General features: G+C 38.7%; 1 protein-coding gene and 1 long non-coding RNA gene across 5 annotated transcripts in view; one reads left to right on the top strand and one right to left on the bottom strand.

Annotated features, from left to right (window-relative positions):
- LOC107997431 (tubby-related protein 4) overlaps nucleotides 1-17782 on the top strand; it is a 38005-nt gene that overhangs the window by 16208 nt on the left and 4015 nt on the right. For all 4 annotated transcript variants that reach the window (XM_062086060.1, XM_062086059.1, XM_062086058.1 and 1 more), the window contains exons 3-11: nucleotides 10402-10584; nucleotides 12076-12183; nucleotides 12765-12930; nucleotides 13850-14118; nucleotides 14323-14411; nucleotides 14491-14625; nucleotides 14910-15309; nucleotides 15663-15840; nucleotides 16084-17650. In XM_062086060.1, the coding sequence (XP_061942044.1) occupies nucleotides 10402-10584; nucleotides 12076-12183; nucleotides 12765-12930; nucleotides 13850-14118; nucleotides 14323-14411; nucleotides 14491-14625; nucleotides 14910-15309; nucleotides 15663-15840; nucleotides 16084-17650 (3095 nt within the window). The remainder of the gene's footprint in view (nucleotides 1-10401; nucleotides 10585-12075; nucleotides 12184-12764; nucleotides 12931-13849; nucleotides 14119-14322; nucleotides 14412-14490; nucleotides 14626-14909; nucleotides 15310-15662; nucleotides 15841-16083; nucleotides 17651-17782) is intronic.
- LOC133667436 (uncharacterized) lies at nucleotides 4622-6893 on the bottom strand. The gene is made up of 3 exons (XR_009832955.1): nucleotides 6568-6893; nucleotides 4964-5270; nucleotides 4622-4785 (listed from the first exon to the last, which is right to left on the bottom strand). It is a non-coding gene; the product is annotated as an uncharacterized LOC133667436 (long non-coding RNA).

The raw sequence follows: 17782 nt of genomic DNA, 5'->3' as shown, positions 1-17782 counted from the left end.
ATGGAAAAATGTAAATTCAATTTGAATACGTGAATAATTTTCGCTTCTTTCCAAATTTAACTCGTGACTGAACCATCGAATCGATTATCAGCAGTTCGTAGCAATTTCGTTATAACTTGAAACAACTGTTAAGATTAAATCGATCGCATTTGATGTTAAACTCACTCGAGCATTTTTCTTTTCAAAATTGTCGCTCCAGCTCGCCTCACGGAATTACGATCCAGGCAATTCACGTCTCCGTTTAATTAAATCTAGATCGAGGCGCGATGTAAACGCATGCGAAAACGTTGCGTGCGTTCACTCGTTCTCATCAACTTTCAGCCGTCCTTCTAATCCTTCGCCTAATTCTCTAAGAATCGGCGATCGATAGATGGGCGAGGAAACACAAATCATGGTGAGATTGAGAAATAACGTTGTATTCAAATCTTTAAAATAATGTCTTTTATCAGAAACACGTGGAACACGTTGAAGTAAATTTAAAATTTTTAATTGAGATTATATTGCCGCCTGTCAAAATTCCAGAGGGAGTAAAAGTATTTTGTCTGGCATGAGGAGGAGAATACTAAATATGGAGAGGGATAGAATATTATTCTCTCGCCTTGCTTGTCTCTGTGAAACTATAAGGATTTTTATTATGTAACAATTTTTCACGTAGATAATTAATTAAATTTCCATTCATCCTATTATTTTGTTTTTTCTTATGCTAATATATCGCCTAACAAGATAAGATCTTTATCTTTCAAATTAGCAAAGTAGACGTTTTTCTCGTTACGCAAGATTCATCAGTTTTCACTAATTATTTCCGAAGTCTAAAGACGTCAATCTTGACCGCTTTGAGCCAATATTTTCGCTCGAGGCATGTGATAATCAAATTAAGGAGCATAAAAACTTTCTTAATGAAGTTTGTTTGCGTCCATTTAAAAAAAAAAAAAAAAAGATGAACACATATTTATTTTATCGCGTTAAAATAAATTTCAAATTTTAACGAAGTAATCTAGTAATCAAATCGTCTCGATAACGAATAAATATTGTATCTCCGCCAATATTTTATCCAACTTATGCTCAAAATTGGGGGACTACGGAATCGGTCCAATTTAATTTTGAACGAAGTATGATGCTCGTACAATCACACAATCACAGTATCCATTATTAACGCTGTTTCTGCAAATGTACGAATAGGCGATTATTAAAGATTTATCCTCGTTTGCAAGCAATCTATATCAAATTTTCCGAGTAACATTGAATAAATTTGATTATCGGTTTTGATATTGAATTTTATTGATAACATTCGATTGTTATCGGTCAAGTGTAACGGGGGACAATTGAAACAAGTTCAAGTTACAAATTATGTAAATCCAGAGAATTTATTAAAAATATTCTTTTTGCGACGAAATTATTTGTTTACATTTTTATAGACTCCTCGTTTAACGAACGAACTAAACACGAAAAAACCCTGTAGCCTGGTTTGTCGAAAAATTGGAAAAGTTACCTGGATGATTTAGCTTTAGTTGATCGAAGACGGTATAATTCACAGAGAGATTGGATCGTTGAGAGAGGATCGCGTACGCGTGTAAAACCCTGAGAAATCTTTATAAAATATTTTCAACGAGTTTTTCAGTTTCTTCTTCTTCTTCTTCTTTTATTTTTCCTCTCTTTTTTTTTTTCTTACGAATCATAGTACTAAAACGTGTGTTTTGCGTTCACTTCGGTCCACATTTCAGAGTTTAAGGGTAGCCGACGTGGTATCGATCTGGCACGCAGTGCTGTTTTAAGGCAGCGGTTCTCAACCCCTATCTTCAAAGGTATCCTAATTTCACGAGCTTTGATTCGAGCGGCTCTTCTTTCATTGTGTCCTGTGCGTGCTTGGATAACTTGGAAGGGGTAAGGGGGAGGGGAGTTTAACGTTATTTTCCCTTTCACCGTGGACGAAACGACGCAAGACGAAAATATTTTTCATTTTCATAACGTTAATAACGCTTGTAACAACATTATATTTTCTAACATTTTTACGAATCGTATATCGTATTCGTCACATTTGCATTTTCGCTCAATCTCTATCCAGGATTATCGATCAATCGATCTTTATCTACTCGCTATTATTATCAATCTTATATATTATATGAGTAATATTAGCAATATTTAGATAATTTATCACGAATGTTTCCAAATATTTGTATCTCATAAAAATATTTCTGAAATATTCGTATTCTACCCTTGGCGAGTAATCATAAGATATTTTATATCTATTTAGTTTAGCAAGTAAACACGCAAAGTAAATTTATAACACGATCAGCATCGGCATAATATTAGTGATAAATAATTTAAGAAACAACGTTGGAACTTACATGGGATATAACTAACATTACGAACGAAATTCTAACCGCGTTTCTAACTCGCCTCTCTTTCTCTCCCCCACCCTTTCTCTCTCCTCCCCCTGCTCCTCTATCGTTCGATGGAAATTCCGTTTTAATTTCCGTGAAGGTGCAAGCTCGAACGCACGAACGGCAGGGTTTTATGTCAATGCACAATGCACTTTAATATCATCCATGCCGTGTTTCTGTTGCCGGGTAATCGAGTGAAGAAACCGGCGCCTCCCACGAAGGCGAAATTACCTCCCCGAAGGAAAATAAAGGGGAGTTCGTCGTCGTTTTTTCTTTTTTTTTCTGGAACGCACGCAATTGGAAAATATTTGATTTCTGCTTTCCAAAATCTGCTTTCCAAAAGAGAGAGGAAGAGAAAGAGAAAAAAGAGTAAATATTTCATCCTTGTTCCTTGCTCGCAATAATAACTTTTCTCGTATATAATAAAACAATGTCGCAATCCTTTTAATTCGTCCACCGAGGCTGCTCCCTTTCACCGAATTGCAAATTGACCGAATTCAATTATCGAACGAAAAACGAACGCGTACGCAACGTCCAACATGATCGATCAAGATACCGATATCTTTGTTGACCCATAGACGGGGCGTCACGGCGTTTCCCAGATAGAAGAGACACGTGTTTCACGTCTCTATCGTGCTGTGCGATCGTCCATTCCTCCCTTCAACTCCCCCCTTAACCATTTCCACGACCACGACGACCTGTCGTCGTTCGTTAAGACCCGAACTCCCTCTCTCTCTCGCGCCCGGCTGAAGAAGGGTGGGGGAAGGGAGGAGGACGCGAAGCCAATTCCAGGACAGAGACGGAATAACTTTCATAAATGGTTCGTCGTCATCGGCCGATATTTCTGGATAAACCCCCTCCCCCTCTCCTCCTGCGGCGGAGGGGATCGATCCGGGGTGAAAATCAAATTCTTATTAACCAGGACGAAGAAAGCAATCGCGGAACGGAATCGTATTAACTTCGGGGCGGGGTTAGGATAGTTCCACGCGCTTGTTGAAAGCGCTAGCAGAGGCGTCGTAAGACAGAGGCCTGTGTTTTCAGTTATTTCTGTTCTAGGCCGTACCAACTGCCTGCTACTACGGTTCGAGGCATTGCGAATCAATACGAGTGGATCATACGTGCCAGTTTTGCCGTAGCTCATTAACCGCGGCGTGCCAATTTTCACGTCCTCCAATTTCACGGTTAATTTCACTCCGTCAAATTGTAATTTCTTGCGTCTACCGATTCTCTCTCTCTCTCTCTTTCTCTCGCTATCTTTCTTTTCTTTTCTTCTCTTCTCTTCTCTTCTCTTCTCTTCTCTTCTTCGCTCTATCGTAAGTAAAGCGAGTAAGTTGAAGCACGCGCGGCTGCAGATTGCGATTCCCAGATGTTTGCGTTTGCGCGGAAGAAATAAGAATCGTGTCACGTGACGATGCGCGATGTTAATTTGTTTATAAGTTGTTCGCGATTGAAAGAATTTAAATTAAACGAGTTACGAGCTCGATAATATATATTGTATTTATATTTGTGAGACGGTGAAGAAAAATATGACGTGCTTTAAGATTTTGTGAAAAAAGAAACGGTATAGAATATTCTCAACGGATTGGATCATTGGAAAATTTCCAATTTGAACTTAGTCGTTAGTTTCTGTAACGGGGAATAACTAAGGGGAATAACGTAATTTCACTTTGTTTTTCCTTGCGTCTCGATTGTTGAAACGAGTTTCGTGGAAATTTCCGCTCAACTTTAACGGATCCATCGATTCCTTAATTCGTTCTAATTAATCGTTCTCCAGCTCGTTTGTTCCACTCTGTCGCGCGTTTTTGCAACAAACAAAGATTCGAGAATAGATATTTCGTCGAGTTTGAAGAAAATACAAACGATTGAAAAATAAAATAAATTTCAATTCGTATGCTTGAACGTGCGTGAATTTCTCATAAATTTATGCACATGTGATCAATTAACAACAAGGGATACAAAATCGATCGTTGAAATATTATTACAATAAAGATGCAATAAAATATAGAGTAAGAGAGTTCGCAAAGACAATTGTATCCCCAGTACTTGCTTGATTCAAATGTAGAATTTAATTACCGATTGTTGAAAATAATTAAATTCGATTCTTCGTATAATACGAAGATAAACGAGATAAAATGTTTCCTTTCATGCATCTTTATTATCGTCAGAATGTTCAAAATACACGTTGCAGCTTTTAAGGAATAGATTAATAAAATATAAGTCGAGTAATTATTTACGCTCCCTTTTCCAGAATATTTTTATTTAAAGTTATAAAATACAATTTAACGATGTGAATTTTACTATTCCATTAATAATCTCTAAAAGTAAAAAATACCTAAACAGTCGACAGACCATTACCATTAACATGGAACACCGGATGAGCCGAAGAGAGAATAGATATATTTATCTGTTCGAAAAAAAAAATAATAAAAATAATAACGTAACATAAATTATTTATTTCGATAAATATTTAATTTTTAACATTATTACATTTCAAATACGTAAAACGCGTTCGTATTTAACTCCGACTAACTTTTCGAACGAAGGAACAACTAAAATGGAATGATAAATGTATACAAACGTACAAACTGTACTGCGGAATGCCCCGGAAGCGGGTAATTCGTCTAACGAATTCAATCAGAAGTACACACATCGTTCTAGAGTAATTGATTGCGAGGGGCGTTGTCCAAACTTGGGTGAATAATTGTCCGTGGATTATGAATTTATTTAGCTTTGGGGCTTCAGGGGCGCCTCCTCTCTCCATCCCCCTTCGAAGTTTGATTAAAATTACAGAACGTATAAAGCGATCATCCCTCCCGTTTGAAGTACAAATACTTATATATATATATAAGAATCTCTCTTAATCTGTTCTTCTTACCGTCGTTTTTATTCCTGAAAAAAAAAAAAATAAGAGATGATTTTCAGAATTTTAAAAATTCGAAAGTGGCGCATCCATTTCGACGAGTCGCGGCGTAATAATCGAGATTGGAATATTTTGGGAAGGGGCAATTTAGCACACCGGGATCGGAATTCACGTTTGAAGGCCCACGAGCTTCGGCGATTTATTTGAAAATGGATACGCGATAATAGGGTCACTGGCATGTGGCGAATAAATTCTCCGACCGGCAGAACTTGACCCGTCGCAAGGTCACATATGGGCCAGCCGGAGAGATGGTAAATGCCGGGATGGAATATATGAACACGCAACACGGAGATCGAGCCAAAAACAGGGAGAGGAGGGGGAGGAGGGAGGGATATCGCTTCCTTTCGGATACATGGCGCAGATACGTTTACCTTGACACTGAGAAAAGTCCTGCCCTCCCATTGTGTAAGTGCGGAGGAGGGGATCATTGATTTAAAGAAACGAGCTCGCTGAGAAACATTACGCTACTTGCCGCAGCATTTACTGCAATGCATTAGTCCTTCGGGGGAGTGTGTATGCGTGACGGACACCTTTTGCTTAATAAAAAAAAAAAAAGAGGAAGGGAAAGAAGATAATGGTGGAAAATAAAAGGAAGGAGAAAAATCGGAGAAAATACTTCATCCTCCGGTATGTACCGCGAGCGAGATGAAATGATGGCGTCAAAACTTCCACGCTTTCTTCACTTTTTTCCACTTTTTTCTTTTTTTTTTTTTTTTTTTTTGGAATGAAAGATGCAACGACTGTTAATTGACGATACGAGGCTCACCTAGTTAACTTATTTCCAGGAGGGAAAGCGCAAAGGAGTAGTGGTAATTACACGATTGGGGGAGTGTGAGATAACCAGGGGAAAAAAGTTGGCAAAAAAGAGAAAAAAAAAAAAAAGAAACGAGATACGAAGATAACTAGAGTGTGCTCAAAGGATTATGCAGTACAGAGTCTAAACAAAATTCGTGGTACTCGTATGTAGCGAGGAAATAACGAGTGGCGTTTCGTGGATTTGAAAATCAAATCGGGAGGGTATATTTACACCGCAAAAGCATTACCGTAAAATACGTTAAAATAATGAAACGGAATTTCTAGTTAACCGTGTAATTTTTCACGATATGATTATGTTGCGTGTAATTTGCGGATAAAACTTTAACGGGAATTTAAATTGTTACATTAAAAAGATTCAAAGTGGGGAATGGCATTCTTTTTCCGCGTCTTTTCATATCCATTCAAATATATTTGACGATCTCACGTACAGTCAATGATAGTTACACTTACCAAGAAAAGGTTCCATTCATTTCCTCCAGTGAGGACTTTCCCCATTAGAAATATTCCGCTTGTTCCTTTTGTACGAGATGGTTCCAACGACAGCTGAAAATACAACTTTACGTCGAACAATCTGCTCACCATTATACATCCTCGTTGAACAACACGTGCACGTGGTGGGTATCATATACGTACGTGTGCATGTATTTGGCAAGAAAGGAATGAAGAGACACGAGAAGAAAGGATGACTGGGAGCGTACTACGAACAAAGGGCACGCGGAACTTCTGTGCCGAGTATTTTTCACGTCCACCCGTGTAATAAGAAAATATATACGTCGCTGGAAAAAATGGGCTGCCGCCGATGCGATGTTTGAATACTCGTACAATGCCGGAATGCACGAGGAGACGTGGCGCCGCGCCGCGCCGGAAAATGAAAGCCGATAATTGTACGTACGCCTTGGATCGTGGCACGTCCGATGGAAAGCAAATAATGATCGTAAATCCGACCATCGACTCGTTTAATCTCCCTTCCTCTGGCCAACTTTTAGACGCAATGAATTCTGATTCGTAATATTTTTAAAATCTTTTTATAAATTGAACCTCGTAAATACAATATCCTATATATGTATATAATACGGATATATTTCATATGAAAAATATTATTATATCCATCATAAAAATGGTATTGAATAGAAATGGATTTCTCTCGCGAAAGAATAAAGTTTCGGGAATCGATCAAAGATGCGCAATAATCAGGAATATTGTAAATCCTGAGAAAGAGAGATGACAAAGAGACGTGAAATATATTATAAATCGTTGGAACATAACTGGTGGAGAAAATCGTGGCAAAGATAGAGTAAAGACGGTCGATATGAAGCTATGGTTGCCTCGAATTCTCTCTTGGCATCGAAACCGTGCAGAATGCGAGACTGTGGGAAACGTTTGGAGCTGAACCGATATATTCGAAGACGTTGTGAATTCCTTCTTCGGGGAAACATCGGTTTCCCTTCGAGCGAGATTTATAATATCTCTGCTCGGTATGTTGTTATATTATCTGGAATTTCGCGTAGAATTAAACAACGTATGATTTCATATTTTTTTTTTACTTACGTCACAGGTTACGAGAAAAGTATATAACCTTTATTTATTTTTTTTTTTTGTTTCAGTGGTATTATCCGCGATCGTTATTATTAATCTTGATAATTTAAAAAAAAGAAAAAGAATAGCTTTTAAAGATACGCGTCGCACGAGTTATTATTCATAAAGTTGACCAAGGACAATTTCATATGCACATTAAAAGAAACGATTTCTATCTGATACACTTTGATGACAACGATACAGGTTTATATTTTATGAAACAAGTCTGGTGACAATGACACGGTGACACACATTGTAAAACAAAAAAGTAAAAAATTTCTTCGTAAATAAAAAAAAAAGAAAATAAATATTTCAAATAAAAGTGATAATTATTAATCCTTTAAATGGCATGTTAAATTAAAATTAACGTATAATTAAATTGTTTTTGCCGAACAATGAAACTCGAGGATTAAAACGAGATAGATTCGTGCAACTTGGTGTATAAACGATACTTTTCGATCGATTGATCAGCAACGTACTTTCATAACGGAGCAATGACACTTTGCTAAATATAGAAAAACTATAAGCTTGGATTTATTGTTTACGGAAAGTACGTGTGCTTCGCTCTCTGCTGGATCGCATTATTTAACATAATTATAATTAATAATTGTATTAATTATAAGATTATTAATGTAATTTCTTTTTCGAAACTTAATCAAGATAATAATCTAATATCAGCCAACATTTCTTTTTATTACTTTTGCACTTTTCCACGCACGAGTATCTTTGCGGTATATGATCACGCTATACTATTTCTTTTTTTTTTTTTTAAACCTTTTAAATATTTATTAGAGCTGACGCGCTTATTCCTTTGAGCCGAAATTCTTACCGGGTTAGTTCGGGAGGTAGATGCTTTTAAACTTTACACTTGACGCCTTTATACCTTATGCATTACACTTTCTACCTTGCGGTTTATGCTTTGTGCTTCAAACTTTGCACGCTCTTTATTTTATAGTTCGCTCGAAATACAATGATACACGTGAATACTGAATATTTTTTTTTTTTTAAATAATTTTTGGCGTACGTTAACCTTGATGGATCTCTGATGGATTTAATTTATTTCTTTGGAAAATTGTTTTTAACAAGAGGTCCGATATTGTCGATCTAATGTGATGTATATTATGGTATATTCGAAATCTTTCCAATAGTAGGGAACAAAGTCTCTATTTATATCTTGACTTATTGTGAAATGAAGAAAACGGTACTTCAAAAACAACCTTTGTCAAAGGTGTTCCTCGCAAGAATAGGTCTCTTTTCAAGTGGAGTTATTTTTGTTGGCAAGATTGTTATTTTATTAGAGCATCATAACAAAGTCCATTCTTAGAGCGACTTCAAGATAAGATATATATATATATATATACATGTATAAAATATTTTAAACAAATTTTAAACAACGAGATACAATTTTGATAAACACATTTAACGCATTAGGTTTAATAATAATAAAAAAAAGCATCACTGGTCGCTCAGAAAAGAAGCACGAATATTTTGACTAAGTCAAGATCCGTTTCACTGTGTAACTTAAAACTTGGGATCGTGATGGAGGTTAGTGACTCGGGCGAATGTTCAGAAAAATAAAGCAATTGAGCGAAAGTTTGGGAAAATATTGAATGGGTTGGTGAAAAGTTCGAGGAAATATGAATGATTCGAGAAACGAGTAAATTTTGCTCGATAAGCGATAACAAACTACTCGAATATTATAACTCAAAGAAACTAAAAAGAAAACTTTGCAAAACAATTTCAAATCTCCATTTCCAGCGAAATATATCAAACTATACATTTCAAATTACGAAAAATTTTGAAAAACGCGCACAAATTTTATTCGAGGAAAGAATTAACGTGTCTTCATCTCCCCTGATTTTTACAATTTATGATTATGAAATCTGGAGTAAGAGAGAGATTAAGTCGCGCGACGAGTAAAAGTAAATACATTTCACGGTGATAAATTGATGATTCACAATTAGTGAAAAATTAAACGCTTAACGATATCCTATTTAGCTGTAAACCGGGAATCCGGAAGGAGTGATAAGAGACTCCGTAAGCGGGTACTACAAAGGAAGACCGTATTCTTTATCATAAAGTCCATAAACCGAGATATCGTAACAACGAGGAATAAAGCGGCGATGAGTTCAAATCTTTTAGCAAGGCGCTGAGAAAGGATCATCTTTGATCTTACCAGTGTAATACTTTCTCTCCAATGAAAAAAAAAAAAAAAAAAAAAAATGAGTGGAACAAAGAGCTTCATGCTCTTTCGATATATATCTGTAAAAATCAAACGGCGAATTCGTTCGATTAACTTTTAAGAAACTTTAAAAAAATTCCGCTTGGCCGAAGCTTATTTATTTATATTTCACGTGTATTATAATATATATATATATATATCGAAAATAGAACTCGTTCAAATGTTTCCCGTAACCTAAACCCATCTCGCATTCGCCACAGACTGATTGCTCAAGGCAAATTGCACTATGAATAACGTACCATGTTGGCCAAGACCTTGGCGCTTTCAGATTGCGTATAGTTAACTGACCCAGAACTTCGGATTAAAGGTTTTTAGTTTCTCGCCAATCTTGGCCAATAATAACTTTCAAACTTCGAGCCCCTAACTCGATCGGTAAAAAAGAAAGAGGAACTCTTTTAAAACGATCGATAATCCTTTTTGACCTTTTTGGATTTTTCGATTACAAGGAAAAAATTTTGTTGTTGCAGGTGATATTGGTGAAGTGGAACGAGCCGTACCAGAAGTTGGCATCGTGCGACAGTTCAGGCGTGATCTTCGTGTGGATCAAGTACGAGGGAAGATGGAGCATAGAATTGATCAACGACAGAAGTACGCCGGTCACGCATTTCTCCTGGTCCCACGATGGTCGAATGGCTCTCATATGTTACAGGGTAATCTTATTTGATAAATGCGATTCCTATTTTTCTTCTTCTTTTCTTTTCTTTTTTTTTTTTTTTTTTTAATACGAAGAGAATCCAGTGGATGGAAAATTTTATTGAGAAATGAAAAGAATAGATCTAGATTCGGCGCGATAGTTGAATGCCGTCCAATTCATTGCTATAGATACATATTATAGATATGTGTGTGTATATATATATATATATATATACATATTCAATACGTTTGAATCGACAATTGAAAATCCAACGCTTCCGTGACTTCATGATCCACGCGATTCAATGGGTTGAGCGAATTATCAGCGGGAGATGAGATTTTTATTAAAAACTTGACGATGCGTAGAAATCTCGTATTATTACGGGCATAAGATCGAATCGACAAAGTAGCTTTAAAAGCGTCGAGAAATAAGTATTGAATTTCGAACGAAAGTGTATATATATATATATATATGTATTATATGTCGAGTAAAATGGTTATTCGTTCTGTGAAAAGCGTATGCACATAAAGCGACGTAAACTTTGAATAAATCCAATGTAGATTATACTCTTTCTATTCCAATTAAAAATCTTTGTGTTGTTATCTATATAAGTAATACAAATATTCCAATTCCAGATTATTTTATTTTTATTTTGTTTTAAGAGAATTTCGATATAATAAAATTTCGCGAAATCATAACTTTTCGTGTAAAAAAATGAAAATACATTGAATCGGGAGGTAAAGAGAAGCATGTCAATGAAGTCACTTTTCGATTCAGATATCTCAATCAATTAATCAATTAAAACGTAAGGACTCGATGTATTCGTACAGAGATTATGAATGGACTAGGGATCTATATCTAGTGACCTATATTTTTTTCCTAGCATACGTTTTTCCAGGAATCGTATCTGTCGCTCACAATTTATAGAGATAGACAAGATGAGAGACAAGGTGCGAGCGAGAGATTCGAATAAACGCGAACGAAAATAGGCGGACGATCAAAAATTACCTTTTCCTTTACACGACGATATCTCGGGAACCGAAACTCGTATCGAGATGAACGAAAAAGCGTTTTAAAGAGGAAAGTATCGCGTTTCCAATGATCGCTCATTCGAGGATTGAAAGTAACTATTTTCGGAGTTATAGCGGTTCAAAGTTTTTCCTAATTTTAATAATCGAGGTAAACTATCGGAAGTCGCATCGAAATAAATCGAAACGAGTTTTAAAGGGATAAAGATTTCGTGCTTCCATTCATGATCTCTTAACGATTTAAAGATTTTCTAATTTTGACAGGATTTCGATTAATTTTGATCGAGTTTTTTAATCACGAATAACTAAAAAAAACGAAAACTTTTTGAAAACTTGGACACCGTGTGTGCATGCTACGGTATTTAAAACTTGGCAAAGAAGTATTTGTCGCAGAATAAGAAAGACATTATATTAGTATAGTACGTGTTATGTATGATACAATTTAAAGAAAAGAAATCAATAAAATTTTCTTTTTATAGGATGGTTTCGTATTGGTTGGCAGCGTCGCTGGCCAAAGATATTGGTCGTCGATGCTAAACGACAAAGCCACCATTACTTGTGGTATTTGGACGCCGGACGATCAGCAGGTAAATCAAGTGTGATTATAAAACACCATGTTTATATTATGTAAATTATACAATTGTTAATATCGATCTTTTTTTTATCTCTTTCTTAATGAAATATCATGTTTACTCTTACGTGGCGTAACAACTATCTGTGAAATAAGATCTAAACTGTGAAGCTATATTTAAAAACAACGCGTTAGAATAATCTAGGAAAAATATCTTCTCTCACCGTGACGAATAACTATTCAATTTGTATCAATTTATGTACGAAACGTTTAAATTTCACGTATAACTGAATTTTAATACTTCAATTAAACGAATACGTGAAATACGATACACGAGGGTTAAATTGCTCGCGTAACTTCATTTACCATTTTGTCTTTAAATACATCATACACGTGAAACACGATAAGAACACGGTGTCTGTTCAGGATCCTCGTAGCTTGGAGTAATTATGGGGTAACGTTACATTCTACCACGGAATTTAGAGAGTTGCGCATTAAACGTCAAAGAATTAAAAATTGAGAGTTAAAAACATTAAAAAATCGTAATACATGTTCTTTTTTTTCTTTTTTCTTAATTTAAAAATTGGCATTGAACAGGTTTATTTTGGGACAACGGCTGGACAATTAATAGTAATGGATGTTCACGGGGCGATGGTGTCCGAGGTGCAATTGGCGGCCGGTGTCACTTCGATGGCATGGAGCGCTGAAAAGTTCACCATGGAAGAAGGGGATGACGATTTAACGAACGATAGATCTCATAAAGGTAGCGCAGAAATTTCTGCAAAAATGGCGCGTTTATTATACCATTTTATTAGCTTCCAATGTGCGAACTGTTGCATTGAAACGAGCCATAACAATATATCGTTTAAACGTGTATATATTTAACCGGCTACCTATAACTTGGATTTATTATTTCTGGATGATTGATCTCGGTAACCGAAAAGTACTTTCGTTGGAAAGAAATAAAGAATAACCAGGAAGCGAACTTTTTTTTTTTTTTTTAACACTTTGACCGTCGCGTCACATATTCGAGTGACGCTTATTCGACTACTTATGAAGAATCTTCGTAGACTTTATTTGGAAAGATGTTCCCCAGGATATAATAGGACTATTAAATTGTTATAAAACAATTATTTTTCTGAAGTTTCGACAAGATAATCCTAATAATTTTGCAGCTGATGTTTAAATTCTCTAATTTTTATATCTTTTTCCGTTGCAATTTTGTAAACTATTAAAACATTTATAACTGAAATAGAAAAAATTGAATATCAGCGCGACTCGCATTACTAAAATATAGAAGTACTGGAGTACACTCGATTGACAGCGAGATTTCGAGATTTCGTTAGAAACAAAAAATTTGGAGAAACAGACTCGATAATAATTTTCCCCTGCTAAATCTCTGAATTTTGCAATTTCGTTCCGGGCAAAACCTTCTTTATTATTCATTCAAATTGTCCGGTGCAGAGACGGTATGCTCACGAGCCTGATTCCGTGCTTTCAGCCTAAAATCTACAGGATACATGAATTTACATGAATTTGTAACAAGCGTTGCTCGAGCAACAGATTCTTTCTTTCGGTTCAACTCTCGTTGTCTTGCTAAAAAGAAAAATTGCCCTCCTATATCGCTTAATATTATCATCGAGACCGCGTTGATGAAACAACGAAGAATCACGTGTCCCCAGACGACCGAAATTACGTGCTAGCCGTTTGCCTCGCCGATGGGAATATAGTTATGCTGCGTTCGTTCGACGACGTCTCGCCAATCACGATACGTACGAATCTGAAGGCGCCCCTGCACGCGGAATGGAGCAATTCGAGAAAACTGCTGGCCATAGCGGGGACGAAGGATTCGGACAACGGTCAAGGCAGCCCTCACGAGTACGCGAACCTTTTAAAATTTTATTCGGTCACCGGCACGCTCGTCTACACCGCTGCGATACCGTACACGCAAGTAAGTAGAACACAGCCTCTCTTTCCAGACCAGTTATCGGAATTACGACAATTTCAACCTTTTCAAAAATCTCCCCTTACGGCTGACTTTCCGTCGAGTTGGATCACTGTTATAGTCGATATAGTCGTAGATACGGTCTATAGTAGTGGAGAAATTTGATTTAAGAAAGAGATTTGCTCGATTGACGGTTGGTATCGTTGTCAGTGTCCAGTATCGGCGCTCACGTGGGGTCACAACGACAGACGACTTTTCGTGGCGACCGGTGCACGCGTCCACGCCGCATGGGTGTCGAGGTAAATAGATCACTTTTTATTCCGGCTAAACTAAAAGTTAATTCGTACTAAAGTGTTTGTACATGTACACGTTCTGCAGACGAGTAGGTTCGCTCCAATTGTTGTCTCGTTTAGCTGTGAGGGCATCTTTGACGAGGGAATCGAGCGTTCAGCAACTCCCGTTGCCGCCGAGATTAAGAGCGTCGGTGGCAGCCCTCTTCGCCAGTACAATAAGGTAGCGAAATCATTTCATTCTTGCCACGATTGCACGTCGGAAGTGCGACACTTTTTCGCAAAAAATTTTATAACGGATTCAATGGTTGGTCAGAATTCGATATCTTGGAGAAAGCATCCTTTTGACGCTCTTCCTCTTCCATCATTGCCAATCTATATCTTTATAAGCATAATCATAAAACACTGTTCGGGAAGAATTGTAAAAATGTTTTAATCTAATTAGAATCGCGTTGATTTTACTACGAAATTTGGTGCCGTTTAAAATTCACTTCTTCCTGTTTCTAGATGTTCCGTGCCAGAACCAAGGGAACTGAGACGTTTCGTGTCCCGTCCACCTCCGGAGGGTGGAAGATTGCACTGCACGATGCTCAGACACGCCGTGGAACCGGTGCCCTGTTACACGTTGTATCTGGAGTATCTAGGTGGTCTGGTGCCTCTTCTGAAAGGCAGAAGAACGAGCAAAATCAGGCCGGAATTTGTGATATTCGATCCACAAAGCCAGGACACCCTTCAAGTGGTGGAAGACACGTCGCAGTGTCCCTCGTTCAGCGATGGATCCGACACGGAAAGGGACACGGCCGACCTGTGCGGATCGCCTAGAAACAAAAGGAAAAACCGAAGGAAAAGGGAAGAGAAAACGAACGACGATTCCGACGATCTCACTTACGTGGACACGTTACCCGAGGTAAATACGACCCCTATATCGATATGATTATCGATAAAGAGCAACACCTGTTTCATTAATTGTCTCGAATGCTAAAAAAAATAGACGACACTTCTTCTTCTTTCTCTTCTTATTTCTAAAATGAAGATTGACGTTGCCTTGTCCCCTTCTACCATTCCTTCCCTCCCTGTTTTTACGACGAGCAATCTTTGTGAAAACGTCACGGATAACGATTTAAGAGGCTACGATACAGTTAAACCCGGCCAATAAGAAATTGCGTGATGTAGCAAAGTTTAACGAGCCCTTTGAGCCTTAAGGTATTGCAAAAGTGAAGTCGCGTGACCAACAGTGTCGCAAGACGTATCTGTTTGCAGCACGCGAGATTGGTCGAAGTAACGTCTAATATCTGGGGCACGAAATTCAAGTTTCACGGGCTGGCTGATTCGGTGCCCGCCAACTTGGGTCAGGTTACTTATCGAACATCGTTGTTGCATTTGCAACCGCGACAAATGACTCTGGTGATGACGGAATTACGGGATGACGTGCCTGCAGGTATATTTCCGCGATCACGAACGAAAAAGGAAAAAATGCAGCCGTTGCAATTTGAAGCTCGCGCCCAAAAGGGAAACTTTCCCCCAGCTAACCTCGTTCCAAGGATCGCTCAACGTCGCCGAGAAAATAAAATCTCTTTCGAAGACAAATTGCATTACGGTCAGACTCAAGTTGTAACGGTTGCTGGTCGAGTCTCGAAAAGTTGGTCGACCTCGAAACTCAATCGATTCGCTTGCTCCTCAGGTCCGGATCCTACCTTCAATCCCAATCTCTTCTCCGAGGACGAGGAGGAATCGTTCCAGGAATTTCAAGCCGCGTCGAGGACGACGTCCGAAGCTCAGCCGCCTCCCATAGCGCCCATGACGCCCCGTAACGCGCGCCTCAACTCCAATCGTCCGAAATCTCAAATTTCCAATCAATTCATGCCCGCCGAACCTTTGCCCGCCACTCTGTCCAGAGTCGAGAACTTCGAGAACGAGCTAGCCTACGTGGACCTGCAAGAATTCGAGAATCTGAGAACCGCGGACGGTTTGAGAACCGGCAACACTTACAGAACACCGCCCAGGCACAATCCGCCGAGATGTTGCGACGTGCCTGCACTTCAGTCCCCGAAAAACGCGGTCGCGCCCACGCAGACTATTATAGCGACCTCGAACACAGGGGCGGATTACTCGAACAACATTCAGAGAATGAAAACCGCGCTCGCTGATCAACCGGGGCTGGTCTCGAAGAAGGAGCACGAGAACAACAAGTTCAATCAGATTTCTCAGGACGATAAACCAGTTCTGACATCCTGCCCGTCGGCCATCATTCCAATGCACAACGGCCAAGCGTCGAGCACAGAGGCGTCGAGCAGCCACGGATGTTCTCAGGGATCCATCGTGAACGGGTTGAGCGGCGGCCCTCAGTCGCAGATATTTCTCAACGGGCTGCACGGCATGGCCTGTTCGAGCAACGGAATCCAGGGTAAAAATAATCACAACAACTCGAGCATCGGCCAACCGTCCTCTAATAACGGTCCGTTCGGTAAAAATGGCATACACTTGTCCAGCAATCATTCGCCGGCCTGTTCTTATCAGTTTCCAGAGAACATCGATCAATGTATCGGGCAAACCTGTGCCTACTGCACCACGAAGCTCAAAGATCCCAAGTCTCACGAGCTGTGCGGTAAAACGAACGCCGGTCAATCGACCAGTTCCGTCACGACCGCGAATCGGGTCGACGAGATGCGTTTCATCGACGAGGAATCCCGCGGAGAGGCGGAATCTTTCGACCAATCACGAGGAGTTCACAGAACACAGACGGTGGTCAGTATCGGCCCACTCTGCGTCAACGACTCTATAGTTAGAAGTTGCAGTGTCGGTTATTTGGACATGGTGGACGCGCAATTGGTTCCGTGCGATATCGCTTTGAAGATGCTTAGGAAGGAGGCGCCTAACAAAAGATTGGTCCTGGTTTCGAGAAAGACGAAGAGGAGAAAAAAGAACAAGACCCAACAAGAGATCGGACAGCAAACGTCCAAGTCGCCCAGGCTTCGTAACTGTGGCAAATCTAAGAGTTTGGATTCCAGTGACATATTTCCAGCTAACGAGCAAATAGCCTTGCCACCTAAGCTGCCTGAACACGCTGAAGAAGCGACGGGAACGGTGAATCTCGAGACTGTCGAGGACAAAAGTAACGAGTCTTTGGAGAAATCGCCGGACGCCATAGAGATTCTCGATGAATCTGCTAAGCTTATTACAGGTTCCGTTGTGGTTATGTCTGCCGAGGTTAAGCCAAATCGATTGAAAAGTTGTAATTCGCCCGTTAGGTAAGTTCAGAAATGATATTTCGATTGTGTATGTTTTAAACCAGTGATTCTCGATCTGTGATCCGTAAGGTCAATTTTCTTGTCATATTTACACTTTGTGCGATTCACTCTATATTTTTATTGTCCCTCTCT

The sequence above is a fragment of the Apis cerana genome, linkage group LG15, assembly GCF_029169275.1.
Source record: "Apis cerana isolate GH-2021 linkage group LG15, AcerK_1.0, whole genome shotgun sequence".
Taxonomy (NCBI): domain Eukaryota; kingdom Metazoa; phylum Arthropoda; class Insecta; order Hymenoptera; family Apidae; genus Apis; species Apis cerana.
Note: the sequence above shows the minus strand (reverse complement) of the source record. Positions and strands in the feature narration are given on the sequence as shown.